The 21,011-nt window shown below is 43.2% G+C and overlaps 1 protein-coding gene across 1 annotated transcript in view; it reads left to right on the top strand.

Annotated features, from left to right (window-relative positions):
* The window catches only part of tenm2a (teneurin transmembrane protein 2a), a 251,764-nt gene that overhangs the window by 182,901 nt on the left and 47,852 nt on the right, over positions 1-21,011 (top strand). Inside the window, exon 7 of the mRNA XM_059345574.1 lies at positions 8,490-8,728. Within this exon, the coding sequence (XP_059201557.1) occupies positions 8,490-8,728 (239 nt within the window). The remainder of the gene's footprint in view (positions 1-8,489; positions 8,729-21,011) is intronic.

Genomic DNA, 21,011 nt, shown 5'->3' with positions numbered 1-21,011 from the left:
CTGAAGAGCCAAGTCGACATTGTAAATGAGAATTTGTTCTCAATTGACCTACCTGAAAAAATAAAAATAAGAAATAAATACAATGGTAGTCTGCCAAGCTTGTTAGCTTGCTAAACACAAGCTAGCTTTGCAGCTAACTGTGAGGTTCTGACAGTATGAAAGTTTATACAAGAGAGAATGTGTACGCTACTATTGATGCCTGTCTCAGAACAGACCTCTTTTGTGGAGCAGTTACTCCAGTAGAGAAGGGTAACATTAAATTGGAGCGACACCGCTCAAATGAAAGCTCCAACGTGAGCTCTACGGCTCTCCATTACTTCAAAGGTCAGCTGTCAAAATGGTTTGCAATTGGTAAACAATTTCTTACTTTGAGAACGCTCACACAGTGAAGTGGAGACCAGTGTGAGTCCAATAACATTAAAACATCTTGTGCAATTTTGCTCTATAAACTTGTATACTAGTACACTAAACATGAATAAAGAAACAGGCAAGATAACCCCGAAAAGTTTTAATAGACCTCCAATTGGTCAACAGTACACATTTGAGTGTCAGAGTTTCCATAGTTGAACTCTACAGTTTGTTCAAGCTACACACATATATACTTTGCCTCCGCAAGCAAATCCACTTATCATGCAGGTTCCATTGGAATTACCACCAGACTTGGTATTTTGAAATGTTACAATATAATGGTGTGACAGGACTCTTAACACCCACCTAACTTTTTCTCTCTTTTTTTTTTTACTATTGACACAGTGAGTTCATATTTCCAGCATTCTTCTTGCCTGAGAATAAAATACTCTTCTCATACTGCAGTCACTCAGAGAAGTATTACTTAGCATGAAGGTCCCAGATAATGACCAGGGAGAAAGGTAGAAGACATCAACTTTGAACTATTCAACAGAGACGAGCATATTTTTTAGCACACAGTATCACCTGTTATTGATTCGTCTAAGGGACCAAAGCTCCACTTTTTAGTTCACTGAGCAAACACCACATCGCAGAATATCATGCTCAGGGTGTTATTGCGCCCCTGCATCACTCTAAGCCAATAGATGAACAAAATAAAGATTGCTCTTGGTTTCTGATTCAAAAGAGTATGCAACTCAAATGCATTCTGTACCTCATCTCCTGGTGCAACACATACAAAAATCTGCCAAGTGTCAAAGCTATTATGCATGCACCCTGAAGTGAGGGAGCAGGCAATACAAACCATTTCACACACCCTACACATGCGCTTTTGCCAGTACACAAAGAACACTTACCAGGCAAACAGAGCATTCATGCAGGATATTACTATTCATGAGGCATGCAGTGAGAGGGACACTGCCTACATGCTTGCTAGCATGCGCACGCTCGCTCTCTGAGCATTTACTCTGCAAGCTGTAGTTGTGTTTCTCCTGCTGGGCGCTGGGGCTTCCAGCTCTGATGGTCCCGGATAAGCTCCCCAGAGTGCCGGCCCCGTGCAGTATTTATGAGGCCTGGCCATGTTTAATTCAGCTCCTCTGGTCTCAGGTCTATGCTCAACCTGTGCTGATGCATCACGTCGGTATGCATGATGGGTAAGAAGGAGCGTGCTGCTGAACAAGAATACCTACAGTTCGAAATAGAAGCTATTTCCAGTTGTTTATCTAGACCTGTGTTGCCATGGTGATGCCATAACAGTTTTAGTTGGAAGGACATTTTTGTTATTTCTGTCGATGCAAATTATGTGATGATCTTTGGTGAGGATTGGGTTACAAAAATAAAGTTATAAATCCACTTTTCACAGAAGCTTTTGTGACTGCCATCGCTGCAGATTTTAACCGAAGTAACACACACACTCACACACTCTGTTGAGCGTGCCGCAGTGCCAGTATTTGGTCTTGTTCAGGTGGTGGGGCCGGGCATGGCTCAGAGCCTGTCGCAGTGAGTGGAGCCCAGAGCGGGCGACAGAGTTTCCAGCTCCACCCTCCAGCCCAGATTGGGCCCTCCTCCCCGGGTCTGGCGATGGAGGAGGCTGGGTGGGCTGGCTGGAGCTGCTGGAGCTTGTGACTGGGTCAGAGCCAGCCGGGCAGAGCCAGAGAGTCACACCATCCCCGCACTGGCAGAGCCCGTCCTCCATCTCATTAAAACCGGCAGCTAGGAGACGATGAACACACGTGCACATGTGACCGAGGGAGCGTGTGATTGTGTACATTTGTGTGTATGTTTGCATCCAAGCATGTGTGTTCTGTTTGACTGCTTTCCAACTGTAGTCATATGTAAATTTTGGCATTTTGTTGTCCGCTCATTATAGTAAATGTGTGTGCGCATGTGTGTGTGTGTGTGTGTTTTGGCTTGACCCGATAGTGTGACAGCCCTGAGAGGATGAAGATTGATCACCTAAGAACACCCCAGGGCTTGGATGACTGGCAGAGAAAGAGAGAGATAGGAATAGACGAGGGTTGGGGGTGAGGTGATATAGCAGAGAAATATAAGTCCGGAGAGCGAGAGAGGGGGGTGGGGGTGGGGTGGGGTGCAGTGGAAAGGAATGGTTTACGGTAGTGGAGGGAGAGATAAAGAGGGAGAGAGAGGGAGAGGAATGGAGAGAGGTGGTGATTGAAGGAGATGGTTTTGGGGAGTGTGTGTGAGAGAAGATAGAAAGGCAGAGAAGGAGATTGGGGCCCGTAGAACATGGATACATTTACCAGTGTGAGATAAATGACTATAGATGGCTGCTGGTGTGTGTGTGTGTGTGTGTGTGTGTGTGTGTGTGTGTGTGTGTGTGTGTGCAAGAGTTAGACAGAGAGAATGCATCTCTGTGTGGTGTGCGCATGCGAGTGCACATGTGTGTACATGTGTTGAAGCATTTTGCGAGAAAACACCTGATTTCCAATCGGTCCCTTGGAGCCTCCTGGCTAGCTGATGCCAGTTTCAATCTCTCTCTGTGATCTCAGGACATTCCCCTGCACCCCCTGCTCCCCACGCTCCAGGCCACAGCTCTGGGGGAGAAATAAGATCACTGAGAGGGTTGCAGCATCTCAATTTATCTGGAAGAAGCAGCAGAGGGCGGGGTAGGTGGGGGGCACTATAGGTTACTTTCAAATGCATTACTGCAGGGACAGATTCGGAGATGCTACCTGTGGGAACCACAGGGGGCGGAGAAGAAGACGAAGGAATTGCCTGCAGAGACAAGATTTATGCTCGGCTCTGAACAACATTCATACAGTATATATCAAATATATATATGTAATTCTCAAGTCTTTGCATTCAAGTCTTTTAGTTTCAAGTCCTTAACAAGTCATAATGAGCCTTTCACATAATGTAATTCGATATTAAATTCGAGTAATAATACAGTATATAAAATGTACAAATACTTATTTATCATGAGTGCTTGATAAAAAGCAGTATTATCACTATTTGCTCTTCATGGTTCTCTTCTGCAACTTGGATAGAATCAGATTAGTTGAAACAAAGTGGATCTGCATAAAATTGTTCACTTTGTGGGAATGACTGGCGATAGTGGTAATTGAATCAGGAAAATGTATGGAAATGAATTGATTTGTGTTTTTTTTATTAATTTTGATTTTATTTTGTTGAACTTCTGCAGCACAGTTTGTATGATATCCTAAGAAATACGATCTATTTCTACTTTAATTTGTTAAGTTTAGGGACCAGTACAGTTACTAAATTGACCATGTGAAGTGATTATTTGCTTTTCAAATGTAACCACTCCTGCACTACTGACTGTGCTCCTTTTGCTTAAGTCATACCACACACTAGTCCAGTCCGAATTGGCAGAGCAGCTACACTACAGAACCCCATGGCTCCACTTCATGCAATTTTGCTCTCCATGCAATACACTTCTTGTCGCTGTCATTGAGTCCTGCTGGATAGTATGAACTCAAAACTAACTTCAACTCAGTGCAGACTCTATTGGACCCAACAGGTGATTATCAGACTGACTGTCGCAACATTCCAACATGCTGCACTGATTAATTATTGCAAGGATCAATCAATCAATGACTTTCTGAGTTTTATCAGACAGATCCTCCTGACGCATGATGATTAACAATCGCCTCACTCATTAAATAGGTGTGTGCTCATTTTCCCCAAAGCTTAATCAGCCTAATATTATATGTCATGAAAATGTAGTAAAATCCTGTGATTTTAGCAGACGTATACCGGTAGTTTATTTCAGGTGACGTGGGGCGCCTTCCTTTAACACTGTTGGGTACATTTTTCCTGTAATGTAAAGAAATTCATAACAGCATCTCTGGATAGTTGAATACCAGACGACACGTTGTATAATTTTGCCTTTTTTCACATATCACTCAGCCTCAGAATTGTTCCATGTCCTTCCTTCAAAGCAACACTCAGCAAATGAATGCCCATTATACTGCGTCCATCTGCCGATTGTTGTTTCCTACAATTGTAGCAGGGAACAATTCTCATGACGCCATCCCTGAGCATCCTCCACTCCCTGAGCCTTTTGTTTCATTCTCAGATCTGACCGTTTTTCAGTCACCCCCATACCGAGTCGACCTCCGCTAATTGTTCTCTACCTCTGATGATTATTCTCAGAGTGCTATCCGAAGCAACCACATGTTTGTGAGAGCTGAGAAAATGAAGAGTGCGCGCGTGTGTGCTTGCAAAAGCGTGTGTGCTCGTTCGCTCAAGGGGAATGCGAGCTTTGACTTCCTGCTAATTACCCAGCATGCTCTCTGTTCTGTGGTTAATTGTCCAGGTCCTCTTTTCTCTCAATGGGGAACAGGGTTGGAATGGTGTGAAAACACATCCTCACTTCCTGACGGTCTGTCTTCTAATCTATAGCCTCCCCCTCCATCCTCCTCCTTCTCTTATGTCACTTTTTGCTCCGCCAGGATGCAAATTAAATGTTTAGCAGCACGTACAGGGCAAACTCATGAAAGAAAACCCACATGAATTTTTATTGTTTGTGCGTGGGTGGGCTGAGTCTGTGCAAATGTGTGTCAGTGTGTGAGTTAGTGCTTGCTTGTTCTGCATGTATGAGTATGTGTGTGTGTGTGTGTGTGTGTGTGTGTGTGTGTGTGTGTGTGTGTGTGAGTGCTGCATGTGTAAGGCAGGATGCATGACAGCAAGGTAGCATTGGTTAGACTTGAGAAGGGGGTGCTGCTGGCAGTTCAGGAGAAGAAGGGGGGGCGGGAGGGGGGGCGGGGGGTCTCTGTCAGCTCTCTCTAATTATGTGTGACGTTTCCATGCTGGACCACTGTCAAAAATCCCACAATATTCACACACAAATACACAGACACACATGCAAGCAAACACACACGCGAGCCTAATGATACAGAATTGTGATTGCTGGCTGCCTGCTATGATAGAACCCCTCCATAGTCCTCCGCAACATAAATCAATGTCAATTACCTCCCCAGAGCACATTAGACACTTTCCATTCCTACTCGTAATTAGTATGGCCCATAGACATATTCCCATCCCACACCATGCGCACAGTGGCGCTTCTGCACACAAACAACAAAGCCAGGAAATGAAATGAATTCTGTGCCCGCGTTCAAATGCATACCAGCACATGAAATGGTATGCATTGTGTCGCATGGAAAGCAAGTAATTGACCGGCTCCCCCCCTCTCCTTGCGTTCACACACACATTAGGGGTATTGTAATTAATTACCGCTGGCCTTGCCATCACAGAGTGGCTGTGAAAATGAGTTGAAGCACAGACACATGCTGGTTGACCTTGGACTGTGTGTGTTTGTGCATATAAACATGTGCATTCTTGCATTTGGAAGCGGTAGATTTATGCATGCATATTAAAATTGATGGTTGTGACACTGAGAGGCTGGTATTTTTAGATGATAACCTCATATTTCTTTGCTTGCCATGTCCTCGTGCTCATTCAGTCTATATCCATCTAGAAGGGAGGGGGGGTTCACAACTTTTTTTTCCTCCTTCCCCTATTTTCCTCGGTGTCACACAGCGTACCTGACAGGTAAAGGGGGAATATGAAGGAAAAGGTGGAGGATGAAAAAAAGAGAAGAATCCAGCAGGATACCACTCCAACAACAATCAGTGGCATGAGATGATGAGAGAGAAAGAGAGAGACAGAGCACACAGACTGGTTGAATAATTGATAGAGAGTGGAGCGGTGCACCCGAAACCAATCTTCATGCTCTGAGCACATCACCTGCTTTAACCAACTGTTTTTAGAAGGGAAGACACATGTACAGACACGCTGTTATGAAACAGCAGTTATTAAATACATCAAACGGATAGGAGAGCACACAGGGAAGTGCAATTAAGCAATATTTTAAAAAAGCAGTCAGCATCACTGGCCCTACTAGCCCAGTCTGAATAAAAGAGACAGTGAGGAGAACACTGACACACATTTGTGCACACTCACCTGTTTGTTTTACTTCACTTCTGAGGACTCTATATGTGAGTCACAAGTCTGGGACTCGAGGCAGACTTGAGTCACTAATGTGTTGACTTAAGACTTGACTCCACTTGTCAAAGAATACACAACTTTAACTTATGACTCATGGCTTTACTTGGACTTTCGCCTCTTTATTTGGAATGACTTCTGCAATCCTCCCAAAGCTCAAAGATTACAAAGGAGGTTAGAAGATAGTGAACAGTAAGTTAATACTTCATTTTTCCTGACAACAGATAAACTTTGAGTCAGATCAAGGTAGTAAGAGGTGGATGTAGCAACTTCAGCCAGTGTTTGAGCCAATGTTAGCGAAGAGCTAACATTAGACAATTAGGTTTGCAAACATGAAACTAATGAGCCCATAAAAATGTTAGCATTGGAACAGAATCTTTGCATCCAAGATTTAGCAGCAAAGAATGTTGTCATTTTTAAATCAACAACATTTGGCAATATAAAAAGTATTAGCTATCTGTCAATGATGGCTGAGAACAGCTGATAACAATGCTGTTGTTGGTATTTCCATAATAACTTGTTTAAGAGACTCATCGCACAAACTTACACTGACTTCCTGTTTCAACTAATCTCTAGAAACAGATTCTACATATAAATGCAGAATCTGTAGTCAACGGGACAAGATTTCTGTTTTTTTTTGCAGTGCATTTGTAGTCAGAGTCGTATTGACCAATCACTTTGGAGCAGGCTGTGGTTGAATGCAGATAAATAGTCTGTGTGGAAAGCAAAAGAGGAAGAATGCAATGATCATTATCCAGATATCAATATCATTATCCATATTATGTTTGTTATTGGTATGGAATGATTTGTTTTTACCAGTATTTGGTCTTATCATGTTCATTTTTTGCACCTTTGGACTATGTGGTAACAATGTCGATGTGTTCCCATATCTCAGCAACTACTTATATCATAGCAAACTGTTTCATTGTCAATAAATTATGGATAAAACTACACAAACTAGACTTAAGTCATAGCAACAACAATTATTGTTCAACCATCTGAAATGGAAACAGCCTTTTGGAGACGTGAAGGCAAGACAGAATGTTCTGACTTTGCAAGAATGTATTCATTTCAGAAAGATCAGAAAGAGAGCATGGACACCTGCACACACTCACAAACACACAAATAAGCAAGTTCAACCCAGACGAGCAGACAAAAACTCGCTCTCCTCAGTTATCTTTGAGGCCATGGTGTGACCTCGCTTCTGATCTGTGGCACTCACCTGAGGGCTTTCTTCTGTCATACCACCTGGAGTCTGTGCATGGGCGGCTCCTTATTCCCAGTGTGTGTCGCAAAAGAATGTCACAAAGGCCTTTTTTTCTACTGTGTCCTTGAAAAGCTTCTAAAGTGCAATATTTCATTTTCTTACCATGGCAACAATGTTCCTTGAAGGTCACATCAGAAAATAATTCTGAAAAGAAGGAAGGAGGGAGGGAACTGTTCGGAGTGAATGAAGGAAGACGTGATGAGAGAAAAGAGATGCTTTTAAAATGTATGTGAGATGGAGTGGAGCTGCAGTAGGGTGAAGAAAAATGATAACATTGGAAATGGGAAGTGGAGGGGAGGGAGCGCGGCGAAAGAGACACGTTGGGTGAGCAGGTGCAGCGATATCAGAGGATAATGGGTAATATGAGCAAAGGGATGATGGTTCAAATCCCTCTTTTATCCTCTCTCTGAGCTCTGACCTCACGAGGGCAATGAGGACAGGAAAGGGTGACGGCAGTGATCCTCTGAAGCCATTGAGAGCGGAAACGAGGCGCATCGTAAGTGGGGTGAGCGGAGGCGAAGCGAGGGAATCGAAGAGGGGGGGAAAAAAGAGTAGAGCAGGTGGAGGTTAAAAAGAGACCTTGGACTGGAACAGGCTGAATTGGAGACACAATCAGTTCAAGGATGTTCAAACCCATATGGCAGGAAGGATTCATCGGAAAGAGAAATTGGACAGAAGCTTGCACATATGTGACCCGGTCATCTAGACTCTGATAGGCTGCTGAATGTGCTCCATGTTTACCTCGCTTTTTTCCCCACTTATTTCAAAAGTTATGTTTTTTTAACCTGTGGAATGACCTTTCTGTGTGTTTTTCTTTCCTCTTCAGGCACTTCTTGTTCAAGACGTCGTCAGGGACCACCCCTCTCTTCAGTAGCTCCTCCCCCGGTTACCCCCTGACCTCGGGAACGGTGTACTCTCCGCCCCCTCGCCTGCTACCCAGAAACACCTTCTCCCGCTCAGCCTTCAAGCTAAAGAAGCCGTCCAAGTACTGCAGCTGGAAATGTGCCGCGGTGACAGCCATCGCAGCTGCTGCCCTGCTGGCCATCCTACTGTCCTACTTCATCGGTAAGCCATCAAGTATTATTCATGAAGAGGATTAATTACATTCTATGTCTTAATTAGATGGTTTCTCTTAAAGAGGAGTTAATGGGCAATACATTTTTTATTTTTGGAGAACTACCTCTGAATGCACACACGCTTGGTCACACATACAGTAAATATCTCTCTTATTTCAGCTTGGTTAGCCTTGTTTGTTTCTCTCTGACCCATAAAACATGAACTTTGCTCTAATTTGTATTCATCCCGGACCGCAGCTGAAAAAGTGTCTAGCTAACAGCCCGTTGTACACAAAGCAGACTCTCGAGGTGTGAGCTTTGTCACTGTAGCCTCGCGCTGCACTGTCAAAATCAGACTCAGCAGGAGCCCTGGCCTCCACTCAGCATCAGTAAACAGCCAGCCAGACAGCCAGCCAGACAGACAGACAGACAGGGATACGCACTACAGCATACTGGGGATGTTTCCCTGAACAGGTATCAGTTAAGAGAGGAATCCCTAACACGCCCGGCAGGGAAGTGGATGTTTTTCACTGATCTGAAGCCAATGCGCGATAGTCATACTTAAAGGGAATGGCAGATACTCAGAGGAGAGCACTTACCGAGCACCTCAGGAGGAGATTCTGATGGCTGTCTATTGGTGGATCTGTCGTGAAGAGAGAGAGAGCGCATTTCTTAGAGTGTGTAGGAGCGTGTGTGGGTGAGGATTTTATCCCCTCTTGACCTCACTCACTGGACAAGAGAATGCAGACCTGTGTGTCCGTGTGTGTGTGGGATGGACAATATAAAGAGGAGGAAGAGAAAAATGTATGTGTCTGTGTGTCTGTAGGTGTGTGTGTGTAAGTGTGCATGAGGAGGCAGATGTGTCACTGAGCCCTTGATTGGCCTCTTACCCCAGAGACCAGAGTCAACAGATGGGGGATCTTAGGAAACAGTGGCATCAGCAGAAAGAGCAACCCCCCTTATCTCCCCTGCATACATTATTAATATAATTTTACATTATTTATAAATGTATATATATATTTATATATACATCAGCATCCATCTACCCATCCAGACTGAGTAATCTCTGTGCTTTATGCATCTCAGCTTGCTCGCCTGGATGTGTCCAAATTGCATATGTGCACTCAAGTCTGTGCCTGTGTGTTCATATTTGTGTGTGCTTTGTGTACCCCCTCGGAGTGCCCTTGAGAGCGGTGTGTGTGTGTCCTCCAGAGCAGATCAAGGCCCCTTGCCTGGGGCGCACAGACAGATCCATCCTCTCCTGAGCTTTACACAGTCACACTGTGCTGGACAGCCACATATGGAGCCGCAAAACAGGAGTGGGGAGAGGAAGGAAGACTCCTCGTTGATACTTGAGGGCAGGGATGTAGAGGCGCAAAGAGACTTACCAAAACCTTCATCATCTTATTTTATCAGCAATATAGGGCTCACTCGGGGCTGCAGTGACACAAATATTTGTTTTCATCAGGACATGTAATTGATAATAATGCTAAGCTGATAAGGAACTAATGAGGAAAATAATTCAGAAATGTGTGTATTTCCGAGAACATAATTGCTTGCCTTATTCAGATTTTTTTTTTACCACCACATCAGTGTTAGTGCACCATCTGGGTACTTGCCAGATACGTACAGCGTGTTAACAGTATTGCCTGTCTGTAATAATAATTGTTTGCATTCGCTTGTTAATGACATCTAGGTGCATTTATAGCTAAAAGGAGACTGATTAGAGGAGTGTGTCTATGTTGCATGCAGGATCCTACTGTGTGTTCCCAAATTTTTAAGTTGCTGGGGTCCTAAGTTCAAAATGTCTTTTGTTCCCAGGGATCTGTTTCAAGGGTCCTAAGTTCTTAAACAGGGTCAACAGGGTCCTATATCCCCAAGGTCCTAGGTCCGTAGGGTCTTATATTACCAGGGTTCTATGTTCTCAGGGTCCTATGTTCCCAGGATTCTATGTTCTTATTGCACTATTTTTCCCAGTGTCCTATGTTCCCAGGGTTCTATGTTTTTAAAGCACTATGTTCCCAGGGTCATATGTTCCCAGGATTCTGTTTCCAGGGTCATGGGTTCCTCCTATAGCCAGTATCATATTGAGCGAATACAGAGCTGGGGAACCTTTTTTTAATGTTCCTATCTGCTATATAGAGCAGGGGAACCTATGACCCTAGAACCCTTTGTTCCCATTATGACCCCCCTGCTAAGCGTGCATTCCTAATACAGTTTAAATATACTATACAGTAAATTGTTGCATTTTTTTGAATGGGATTCAGTGAGGAGTAGGAGATTCTAATAAGTTTTCCTTTAAGCTCCACTTTCTGTATATTTACTGTTTTATTATATGCCAAACGTCAGTGCTTTACCACCAAACTTAATTGTGCAAGTGGCTATAATTCGGTAAGCTGCACAAGGCTGAAATGGTGCTTTATTGTTATTACAGTATTACTTTTGCTAACTGTGGGGCCCTTTTTTCAGCTGCTGTAAGGAAATGTTTTGCTCTGGTGTTTTGTCTGTGCTGAACAGAGCTGTAGCAGTGCTGCCAAGCCTGAAACCCTTGTGTTTACCTAGCTTTTTGTAGCGTTAATCGTGCAGCGAGTTTCAGTCGGAAGAGTTCACTGCTCATAAGGGGGATTTTGTGGTTCCTTGTTTGTGTGTTATGTGTGTGTGTGTGTGTGTGTGTGTGTGCGTGTGTGAGAGAGCCCAACACTCACTGGGGGGATTGTGCAGAGCACCCAGAGCCATGCAGCGTGAAGAGGACCCCTCTGAGGCGTCCGCCCAGGAGCCCACTCATAAATTACACCAGGACACATGTGCCTGAACAGCACTTTTCTTTTTGTGCACGAGTGTGTGCGTGTAGGTGTGTGCGCAGTCCTTCCCTGCGACGTACCTTACAGGATATGTGTGTGCAACAATGCAAGTGTCTGTTTGCACGGCTTCTTCCAGGGCGTGCTGGTCTTCAAACAAATGTTTTTTTCTTTTCTTTTCTCAAGACCATAAAAAAAGCTTCAGAAATTGCGCGACAATCTTCCAGAAACACACACATGTATGCGTGCGCACTGAGAACCTTTTAGAAAGGCTGGACTCAGCGTGCTTCAGGGCCGCAGTAGATGATATCTCTTTGAAGCTTATTCACTGTAGCCTACTGTTAGTGTGGAGCCACGGAGATGAGATAAACACACATAGATGCACAACATGGAATAAGCATGTGCAGCTGTGCATTTCTATAAGTTTGAGAGAGTTTATTTTGAGGGCAGAAAGAGAGTTTTTCTAGTTAAAGTGTTTAGCTCCCAACTCCAGCGGAGTATGGCCTCGTCTTTACGTGTGAAGGAATGACTGAACGGATGGAGGGAGGAGGATAAACGAGAGTGCTTGTTCTTCATTCCCCCGGCGTCTTGTTTGCTTGCTCCGCATGGAGCACCAGAGCCAAAGGAGAGGTGGTTGCTAGGATACAGGTGAACGGTTGGCATACAGGAGGGAAGACAGGTCCGTCATTGTGAACGGCAACCTGGAGAGAGCGAGATAGAGGGAGGCGAAGGGAGAGGAAAAAAAGAAAAGAGGTGGAATAGAGTTGGAGCAGAGAGGGCAGAGGGGAAGAAGGGAGATGCGTCACTGTCAGCATGTAGCCAAAACATAAAGGGAAGAGGAAAAAGGAGGATAGATGACTGGGGAAGACGGAGGAGAGGAGGGCTGAGGCTGATATGTCACTGTTGGTGCCGTAAGGGATGAGACAGCGAGATTGGGGATGGGGGGGGGTAGTGGGTATAAGAGAGGAGCAAGGTCTGTTGTTTGCTCAGAAAAGAAGGACAGGGAGGAGGAGCAGGAGTGACAAGACAGCCTGGTGTGGAGAGGAGAAACTGAGGGGAGGCAGAAGGAGGAGAGATGAAGGAGAGCGTGGCCTCCTGAGGTTCTGTCACCTGGAATATCTGTGGGACTAATGTCTCCTAATTGATCACAGCGAGCGGAGAACAGAGGGAGTGTGACAGAGAGAGGACAGGACAGAGAGGACTGTGGAGGACAAGAGCAGGGGGATGACGACAGAAGAACGGATAAAAAGAGAAGACTGATGTCTCAGAGGACGGAAGACGTACAAAAAGAGACAGAAAAAGAGATGCATTGTGGGTAGCAAGAGGAGGTTTGATACATAGATGAAAGATGAAGGACGTGTCAGAGTCCAGGTGCACTGTTTTTCACACAAACGTGCACTGTCACACACACACAGGTGTGCCCTTGACTGCAATGAGTAAACTTGCTTGCGGGCGCCGGTGTCACCTTTGCAGGGGTGTTTCGTGTGAATGTGTGCGTGTGTGTGATGGCTGAATTTGTCGGGCACAGTGGCAAACTCCACATGGTATTGTCACCGCTGATGAATGAGAGCGCACACATGCACGCGCACACACAGACACAATGTATTTTTAGTCTTACTCTCAGCTCCCCTGTCTATTGATTAAACAGGCTCACACACACACACACACACACACACACTGTCATCGAGTGTGACCTTCATGCCTCTAAGCCGACCGCTTTCCATCCATCATTGCTGTCTCGCTGTACCAGACTGATCACAATCGCTTACTGCCCATTCTTCCCGCTTATAAGTGTCTCACTTCAGTGCATTCATATCACTGCTCCCTTACATAATAACATGTTAATGGTTTTTACCATGCAAAGATATATAGCTCTACCAAAATATGCTTGCTATCATTCTAATAAAGAGGTCTGAATTTTTCCTTTAAAAAAACATTCTTTTTGTCATTAATCAGAATTTGAAAGACACTGCACTGCCAATGTAATTCTTTATAGGGACCCAATAATGTTTTACCTATTTTCTATCATGTATTTCACCCTCCTGTTATATGTTGCAGGTCAAATTGACCCATTTCAAAGTTTAAAAATCTAAAAAAAAAGAAAATAGATAAAAGTATTAGTAAGAGGAAAAATTAAAATGTAAAATAACATTTTTAAAAAGTCAGTGCTCACACTGGTAGAGCGCTTACCATTAAGGCTGAGTCCTTGCTGCGGCAGAGCTGGGTTCGAATCCGGCCTGATCTCCCTTTGCCGCATGTCTTCCCCTCTGTCACCCCCTTTCTGTCACTTTCAATAAAAGCATGAAAAATACCAAAAAAATAATCTTTAAAAAGTCAATGTCATGTACAACCATTGCATTTTATATGTAGGTCTTTCCAATGTACATAAAAAAAAGTTTTGATGTGCATTTTTTTAAATGAAAAACTAGTTAATTGTCCTCATTGAACCATGATCAGTGAGAGGTAAAGAACACCATTGCATTAAATATTGATTTAAATGGTTAGTAATAGAGTTATTAATGAAATTTAAGCAATGTTTATTGGGATGTTTTGGTTTCTGACAATTTTGGATAATTAAACATGCCCCAGGTCAAATCAACCCATGAACATTATTGCTGCTCCTGAGAAACGAACATAACAGGAGGGTTAATGTTACAGTGTCAGATGTTCCTATTAGACATGGCCAAAGTTTCAAATAATGCAGTTTATTTGTTATGTTTTTATATGTAAAAGTAGTCAGTATTAGCTGTTTTTTCTACCTAAACACTTTCAATGTCAACTTAGGATCGATTTATGTAAAGGGTCATCTGCTCAAGGCACTGTTTACACTGCATCCACTGCTGCAGGCTATATGCTAACATCAGGGAAATCTTTCATTTTCATTGCTCAGTTTTGGATCACATTCCTGCAGGAACATGTTTGATTGTGTAGTTTTTCAGGTGATTTTTCATGATGGAAAGGACCACTGATTCACTCCATTACAGTCATTCTACAGCTATATGTAGCTACATGCTAACGTCAGGGAAAACTTTAATGGTGATTGCAGTTTGAAGCTTTTATTGGTTAATTTTTCATAGTTAAAAGTGTTACAGTCATTCCCCCAGTTACAAGGATGTAAGGTACATAGACATCAACAGCTCAGAATGTGGAAGACCCTGAAACACGGACCAATCAGAGCAAGATAGACTTTTTCAGGAGGCTTAAAAAGACTTAATAAAGGAGTAGCAGCAATGGGCAGTGTGAGAAACATAAAGTTGTTGTGTTTTGTTTTGTTCTAACATTATAGCATGTGAAGATGCAGTATGAACCTGAAAATGAGCTTCTTCTTTTTTTCTCTTTTTCTTTTGTATTTAATTAAACCAGATTGTTTTCAGGGTGTTATCCAAGGCACACCTGGAAGACAGGTGCATAGAAAAATAAAACAATAAGAAAGTAAATGTTGAATTCTCTCACATTGTCAGCAATGAATATATTACAAATGCAACACTTCTGTCATAGGCTTTTCAACATTTATGTGAAAATTACAATGTGAAGCAACACATCTTTATACTACAACCCCAGACAACCAATCAGAAAGGGGAGCCAATTTTCAAAACACCTGAGACAATTATCACATCACACTGATTTTTTAAAAAAAAAATCTTTTTAAAGGACTAGATCATAATTTCCCTCCAGAGTTTATGTCACCATGCCGCCAATTAAATGTTTCTAATAAAAGACACAGATTAATGCATTTGACAATTCCTGCATGGACAGTGTAAAAGCGAAGTGGTTCCCAATTTATTTTCATATTTTAAAAGCTAAGCAATGCCTCATCTGTGAGCATTCAACCAAAAAGTAATGTTCCCCTTTTGGATTTGAATAGCTTTTTTACAGAGACTAGAGATGGAATTATTCACTATGTCACAATAAAGAAAGCAAAGCACAGGAAAAGTCACATGTTTTTGTAGCAGAATGTGATTTTTATTCATCAACCTTATCTTATTAATCATTTCACAACCCTTCAGCTTTATCTTGCGACCTCTTGGGGGGTCCCAAAATGGAGTTTGGGAACAGCACATGCTCCCAGTAATAGAACATGATGATAAAAATGGAGAGAAAATGCAAATGCATTGCTGATTATGTGTCAGACTTTTTATTATTTATATGTTATTGTTAGATTTTCCCTTTAACGTGAAATAATGTCTACTAGTGTTATTATCCCAGGGAATATCTCAGAGTTGCACTTCCAACTTAAATGTTTCCCTATAGGTACAAAGGTCATCTTTAATATTCGGAGGTCAAAAGGCATTTATTTTTTAAGAATATATCCTTTAATTGTACATTTTATGTTTTACTTTTCTAGCTTCAACATGATATTTGTGATTTATGTGTAGTAAATTGATATTTGTGCCTTCTACTGGCACATGAGGAATTGATTGTGATTGGAGGCAGACTTCCAGCCACTCCCTATTTAAAGAAGTCATCATTTATAATATTGCAAATATTATAGTTAGAAAGTGTGATTTCTTTTTGCAACCATTCAGAATTGCGAGTGTTGTTCCCTTCTTGGATTGTTATATTTGAATACTTATCTGAGGTGAAGCTATTCTTTATTTCACAATAGAAAAATAATAGTTTTTTAAAAAATCTGAAAATCATTTGTTTTCAAAGCAGAAATATGACTTTTGTTCTCTTTTTTCAAACCTTATTTTAATCATCAGATTAAACTTTCTGACCCTCTGGGAGTCTCAACACAGATTTCTTTTTTTTTTTAGAGATTTAAAAATAAAAAAAGATTTTCTAATCTTTGGCCTTTTTTTAGGAACCACATCCTCAGCAGACACTTCTGAAAATAGAACATAAATAGAAAAATGGTGAGAAAAGCCAAATTCGATGCTGATTATGTGTAAAAGTTTTTAACATTTTTTATAGTTCTTTTTATTTTAAAGCAGATTTTCACATTTTTCTCCCCTGTAATTTAACTCGAGCGACCCATTATCACAGGCAAAATGAATGATATTCTCATCTATAATTGTTTTATTTTAATAGTTTTTAAACACCTGCAGAAGTGAAGCTATTAATTATTGTACTTAAAAAAAGATTAAACATAAATCAGCAGAATTTTAGCAGAAGTGTGTTTTTGCAGCACCTTAGAGAGTCCTCACCCAGAGTTCAGGGACCTCTGCCTCAATACGTGCTTGTAGTAATAGAGCAGAAAAGTTGTTCAAGTTCTTCATAGTATAATTGATTCATTTTTTCTCTTGCCTTCTTAAATAAGAAACACAAACAGGGAGCCCTTGAGTGTGTGGACTGTCTGCTTGAGTTGTGTCGGCCCTGCAGGTGTCTCTATGTGGCTGCTTTCCAAAGCCAGCTCCTTGACCCCAAAGTCCCCTCTCACTCTGCATGTGGCTTCCCTTCTGCCGATCCAAGGTGGAACAGCTAGAGGTCAGGATGTGTCGCTCATGCCAGTGTGGGAGTGTGTCCATATACGTTTGGTGTGTTTGTGTGTGTGTGTGCGCTTGCATGTGCACTGAGGTGAGGACATATGGTGAATGCAGGAACCTGGGCATCAGGATCAGACGTGGAGCGTGTGTCCGTAGCAGCAGGGCCTGTCGCACTGATAAAGGTTAGGATCTTACCGCACGCTGCTGGTCCAGGAAGAGGGCAGGGCATGGTCCAGGACCGGGGCACAAGGTGCTATACCATCTGCACCAGAGGGATAAATGGGTCATCTGTGCTGGCCAGGTGATGCAAAGCAGGGTGCACACTTGTTCAGACAGCACATCAGTGTTCATCCTTTGACTTTATGGTTGTATACCCGCGTTTCTGTACGTGCATTGCAGGATATATGATGTGTGCATGAATCTGCAGGCTCCCTTACGTCATTGCTGAGTGCGTGCATTAGCCTGCATGGGCTCATTTCATTCATTTATTTCCTCATTCATTTATTCATTAGCGCGGGTCTTATCTGGGCCCAATCGTTAGTCCAATTAGGCCCATGGTGCTTCACTAGTCCTGTGTTGGAAACAGGAGATGGATGATGGCAAAGTGAAAGAAAAAAAAAACACTGTCCTCTCTTCTCCTCTCTCCGTCTCTCATTTTCTCTCAGTCTCTTGGCCTCCAGAGCGTACTCTTCCTCCGTCTTTCTTCCTCACTCATTCTCCCTCACTCTCTGATCTGTGATAAGATAGCATAGTTCCTCATATCCTGTTTCTAATACAGATCGATGAGAGGGAAAGGACCGAGGTAGGAAGGGATGAGACGACGCAGAGTGGGTTGATGTGGAGAAGAGAAGGCACAGGGAGGGGAGAGCAGCGAGGGGTGGGGTCAGGGTAGAGATATCTGAAGAGGAAATGAGGATTCAGAAAGGAGGACATCACTCAGATTCACATCTCTTTTCATTTAGCCCATCACACACACACACACACACACACACACATGCACACACGGCTACATCTGCGTCGGGGCCGTCTCAATATTTCAGTGCCAATAAGGAAGCCATTTCTGCTGTGTGATTGAGTGAGTTGCCGTTCCTCTCTGCTAGACACTGTTTTGCAGGTGGGAGCTGCGAGAAAAACTCACATAACCTTTTGTGTTGCAGTCAATTACAGTTCAGTTGCATCAGCTGGGTGAGGAGGTCCCGTCGGGGGTTGCAGTGTGTGCGCCCGTGCACGTGCCAACATGCACTTGTTGTTAATACAGTGCGATTTTTAAGCATGCATACACACACAGAAGCAGACAAATTGTCTCTCTCAGTGTCTATGACCCCCAAGGGCAGCAGCCAACCGCCGCCCCCGTCCCTCTGTCTGAGACTCTAAATGATCTCAGCAAGCAGCGCCTTCAAAACTTAGCTGAGAGAGAAGGCTGCTTTATTTATAGACTACATAAGTGGATATTGTGTGGTAAATTCAAAGAAATATCCCAAATGGCCTGAATATTGAGATCCTAAGGCAGCACACTGCTTCTCTCCCCTCCTCTCCCTTCATATTAGCACTGCGCCCCTTTGCCGCAGAGATAGAGAGAAAGGTGCGAGTGATAGAGGCAGACACAGAAAGTGTGCGTTTTCTCAAGTGGCTGCTTTTGGTGCGTGTGTTTGTTTTGGACAACAAAATGTGTCCACCTCCTTGTTAAATGAGGGCCTTGGAGATGGGGGTAGAAAGGTAGAAAAGCGCGGAAAACACTTCCTAGACCAATTAGCAGCCGGGTTGAGGACGGGGGGCTGGTCTCAGCTACAATTACCACCCTAATTGAGGTCAGAGTTGTTAATTTAGTGGTGAATTAGAACAGTTAATATGCATTTTTCAGGACGGCCAGGGGAGATGGCAAAGAAAAGTATGTGTGTGTGTGTGTGTGTGTGTGTGTAATCTTGGTTGCATTGCGAGAGATTACACACAAAAAGCATGCAAGAGGCCATTCTCTGCCTTTGGTGCAATTAGGAGCAGTGCAATTGGTTCAATGGGAGATGCTGCCTTTTAAATAGGCAATGATATGGTTGAGTTGAGGCAGAAACGGGTGAGAGACATAAGAACGCAGAGGAGGAACGAGAGAGAGTTGGAACATGTTCCAGAGAACAGAATGATGATGATACAATATTTTCCAGTCAGGGGACACTCAGTGCGCAGTCTGCCTACAAAGTCACCTTTCTCCATTTCTGCCGCTCTTCTTTTTTTTCCTCCTCTCATGCAGAAATCCATTTGCACCCTTTAACTCTGAGACATATAAATATTTCCCAAAACACACGTAGCCTACACATGAGCATTGTATTTCTGTCTGATTGCCCGCCTTGAGAACCACTTACTGTCAGAGGATGAATCACGACCATCTTTTCTTACCCAACCAGTCAACGAATACAGGGCCACTCATCCCTTAAATCTTTCCTCTCCACTTGCCATCTTCTTCTCCCTTCCTCGTTCCATCCGTAGGGGCCCTTATTCATCTCTTCCTCTCTTCTCTGCAACATCATCTAGAGCCTGTTTTCCTGCTCTTTTTTTTCATCCTCAGGGGATTTTATATGTTCTTTAATATTCTCTCAGTTCTCGCTGTCCTCCAGTATTCTCTCTGTTCCTCTCTCCTCCCCTCTGCCGAAGATCGGCACGAATTCTTCAAGAGCTCCTGACCTCCGTCTCCGAGCAGGGCCACCACCTCCTCCTTTTTCATCTCCCTTGTCCCTCTGTCCATCACTCCTTTTTTTTCCTTCTTTTCATCAGTCTGCCACTGTTTCAGATGCGTCTTCCGCAGATGATACTGGCAAGCACTTTGCCTCTGTGAATTATGCATCGAGATTACATAAAAACCTCTCGAAGCAACAGATCTATTTTTAATCCGAGTCGTTTGCTTGTTAAACCTGTTTCTCTGTGATCTTTCCGTGTGTGTACATGCCTGTTTGTGTGTTAAAATGAACATGAGTGAGAAGACAGAGATTAAAAAAGGAGTCAGTCTTTCTCTCTTTTTCTCCTCCTGTCTGTCAGTCGAATTCAATTCAGATAGGCTTTATTGGCATGGCATTTAATAAAGCCTTCCAATGCAGCTTGAAAACAGTAATTACGGCAATTATGATCCGAAAAGAAAATGCTTAAAATTATGGCAACACAAAGCTAAATACATCAATTTCAGCAGTTTCATTTTGGCTAAAATTACACCCTAACAAAGTTAGAAGTGTTGTTAAAATGAGGGATGGTGCTTGTAAAGAGAATGATAACAAGTGTCTCTCTTTGTCTCTGTCTTTCTTTCTCTCTCTGTGTGTCTCTCCTTCTCTTTGTGTTGCTGCAAAGAAACCTGTTGACAAAGCGTTGGCTTTTGTGCTCTTGTCGCAGAGGAGTAAGAGTGCCATCTATTGGTCAGCTTTTCCCAACCAACCACAGGGAGAAAGAAAAAAAAAAGGGGGAGAGAAAAAGCTCATTCGGGGAAAACCGCACATGTGCACCGACCCTCAAACACACACACAGTGAAGAGATGTACACAATAAGCTAACTATGGGGCTGTCTGATGTGTTCTTGGGGATGACCTAGATTGAGAGCACCGTCACAATAGACTCACTATTGCTTACTGTCTCCTGCTGATTCAATAGGTAATCTTTCCATCGACTGCTTCCCGTGATACCATCTTTGCGTGTGCGTGCGCCTGAATGTGTGCACGGATGCATGTCCGCATTATCTACAAGGAAGGACAGGCAGAGATAAGAAGAAAAGAAGAAGAAAAAAGGGGTGAATTAAAAGGAAAAGACGGAAAGGGATGAAGGTCAGCGTGATGAGAGAGGAGAGGGCAAGAGGTGGATATAAGAGAGAAGAGACAGTGGGGGGAGGAAGGACACTGTAGTTTCTCTCGCTCCGTCTCTCTTGTTCTCTACACCAGCCCCCCCATGAAAAATAAAAAAGAGCTGACAGTGGAGGCCGGGCAGCAGCCGAGGTGTCAGCGCTTTCCTTTGACCAGGAGCGAGGGAGGGGAGAAAGAGAGGAAACATGAAAAAGGAAGAAACAAAGAAACAGATAGAGAGGGGGAGAGAGAGAGACGGGA

The sequence above is a fragment of the Centropristis striata genome, chromosome 12, assembly GCF_030273125.1.
Source record: "Centropristis striata isolate RG_2023a ecotype Rhode Island chromosome 12, C.striata_1.0, whole genome shotgun sequence".
Classification (NCBI taxonomy): Eukaryota; Metazoa; Chordata; class Actinopteri; order Perciformes; family Serranidae; genus Centropristis; species Centropristis striata.
This window is presented reverse-complemented; position numbering and strand designations above follow the sequence as displayed.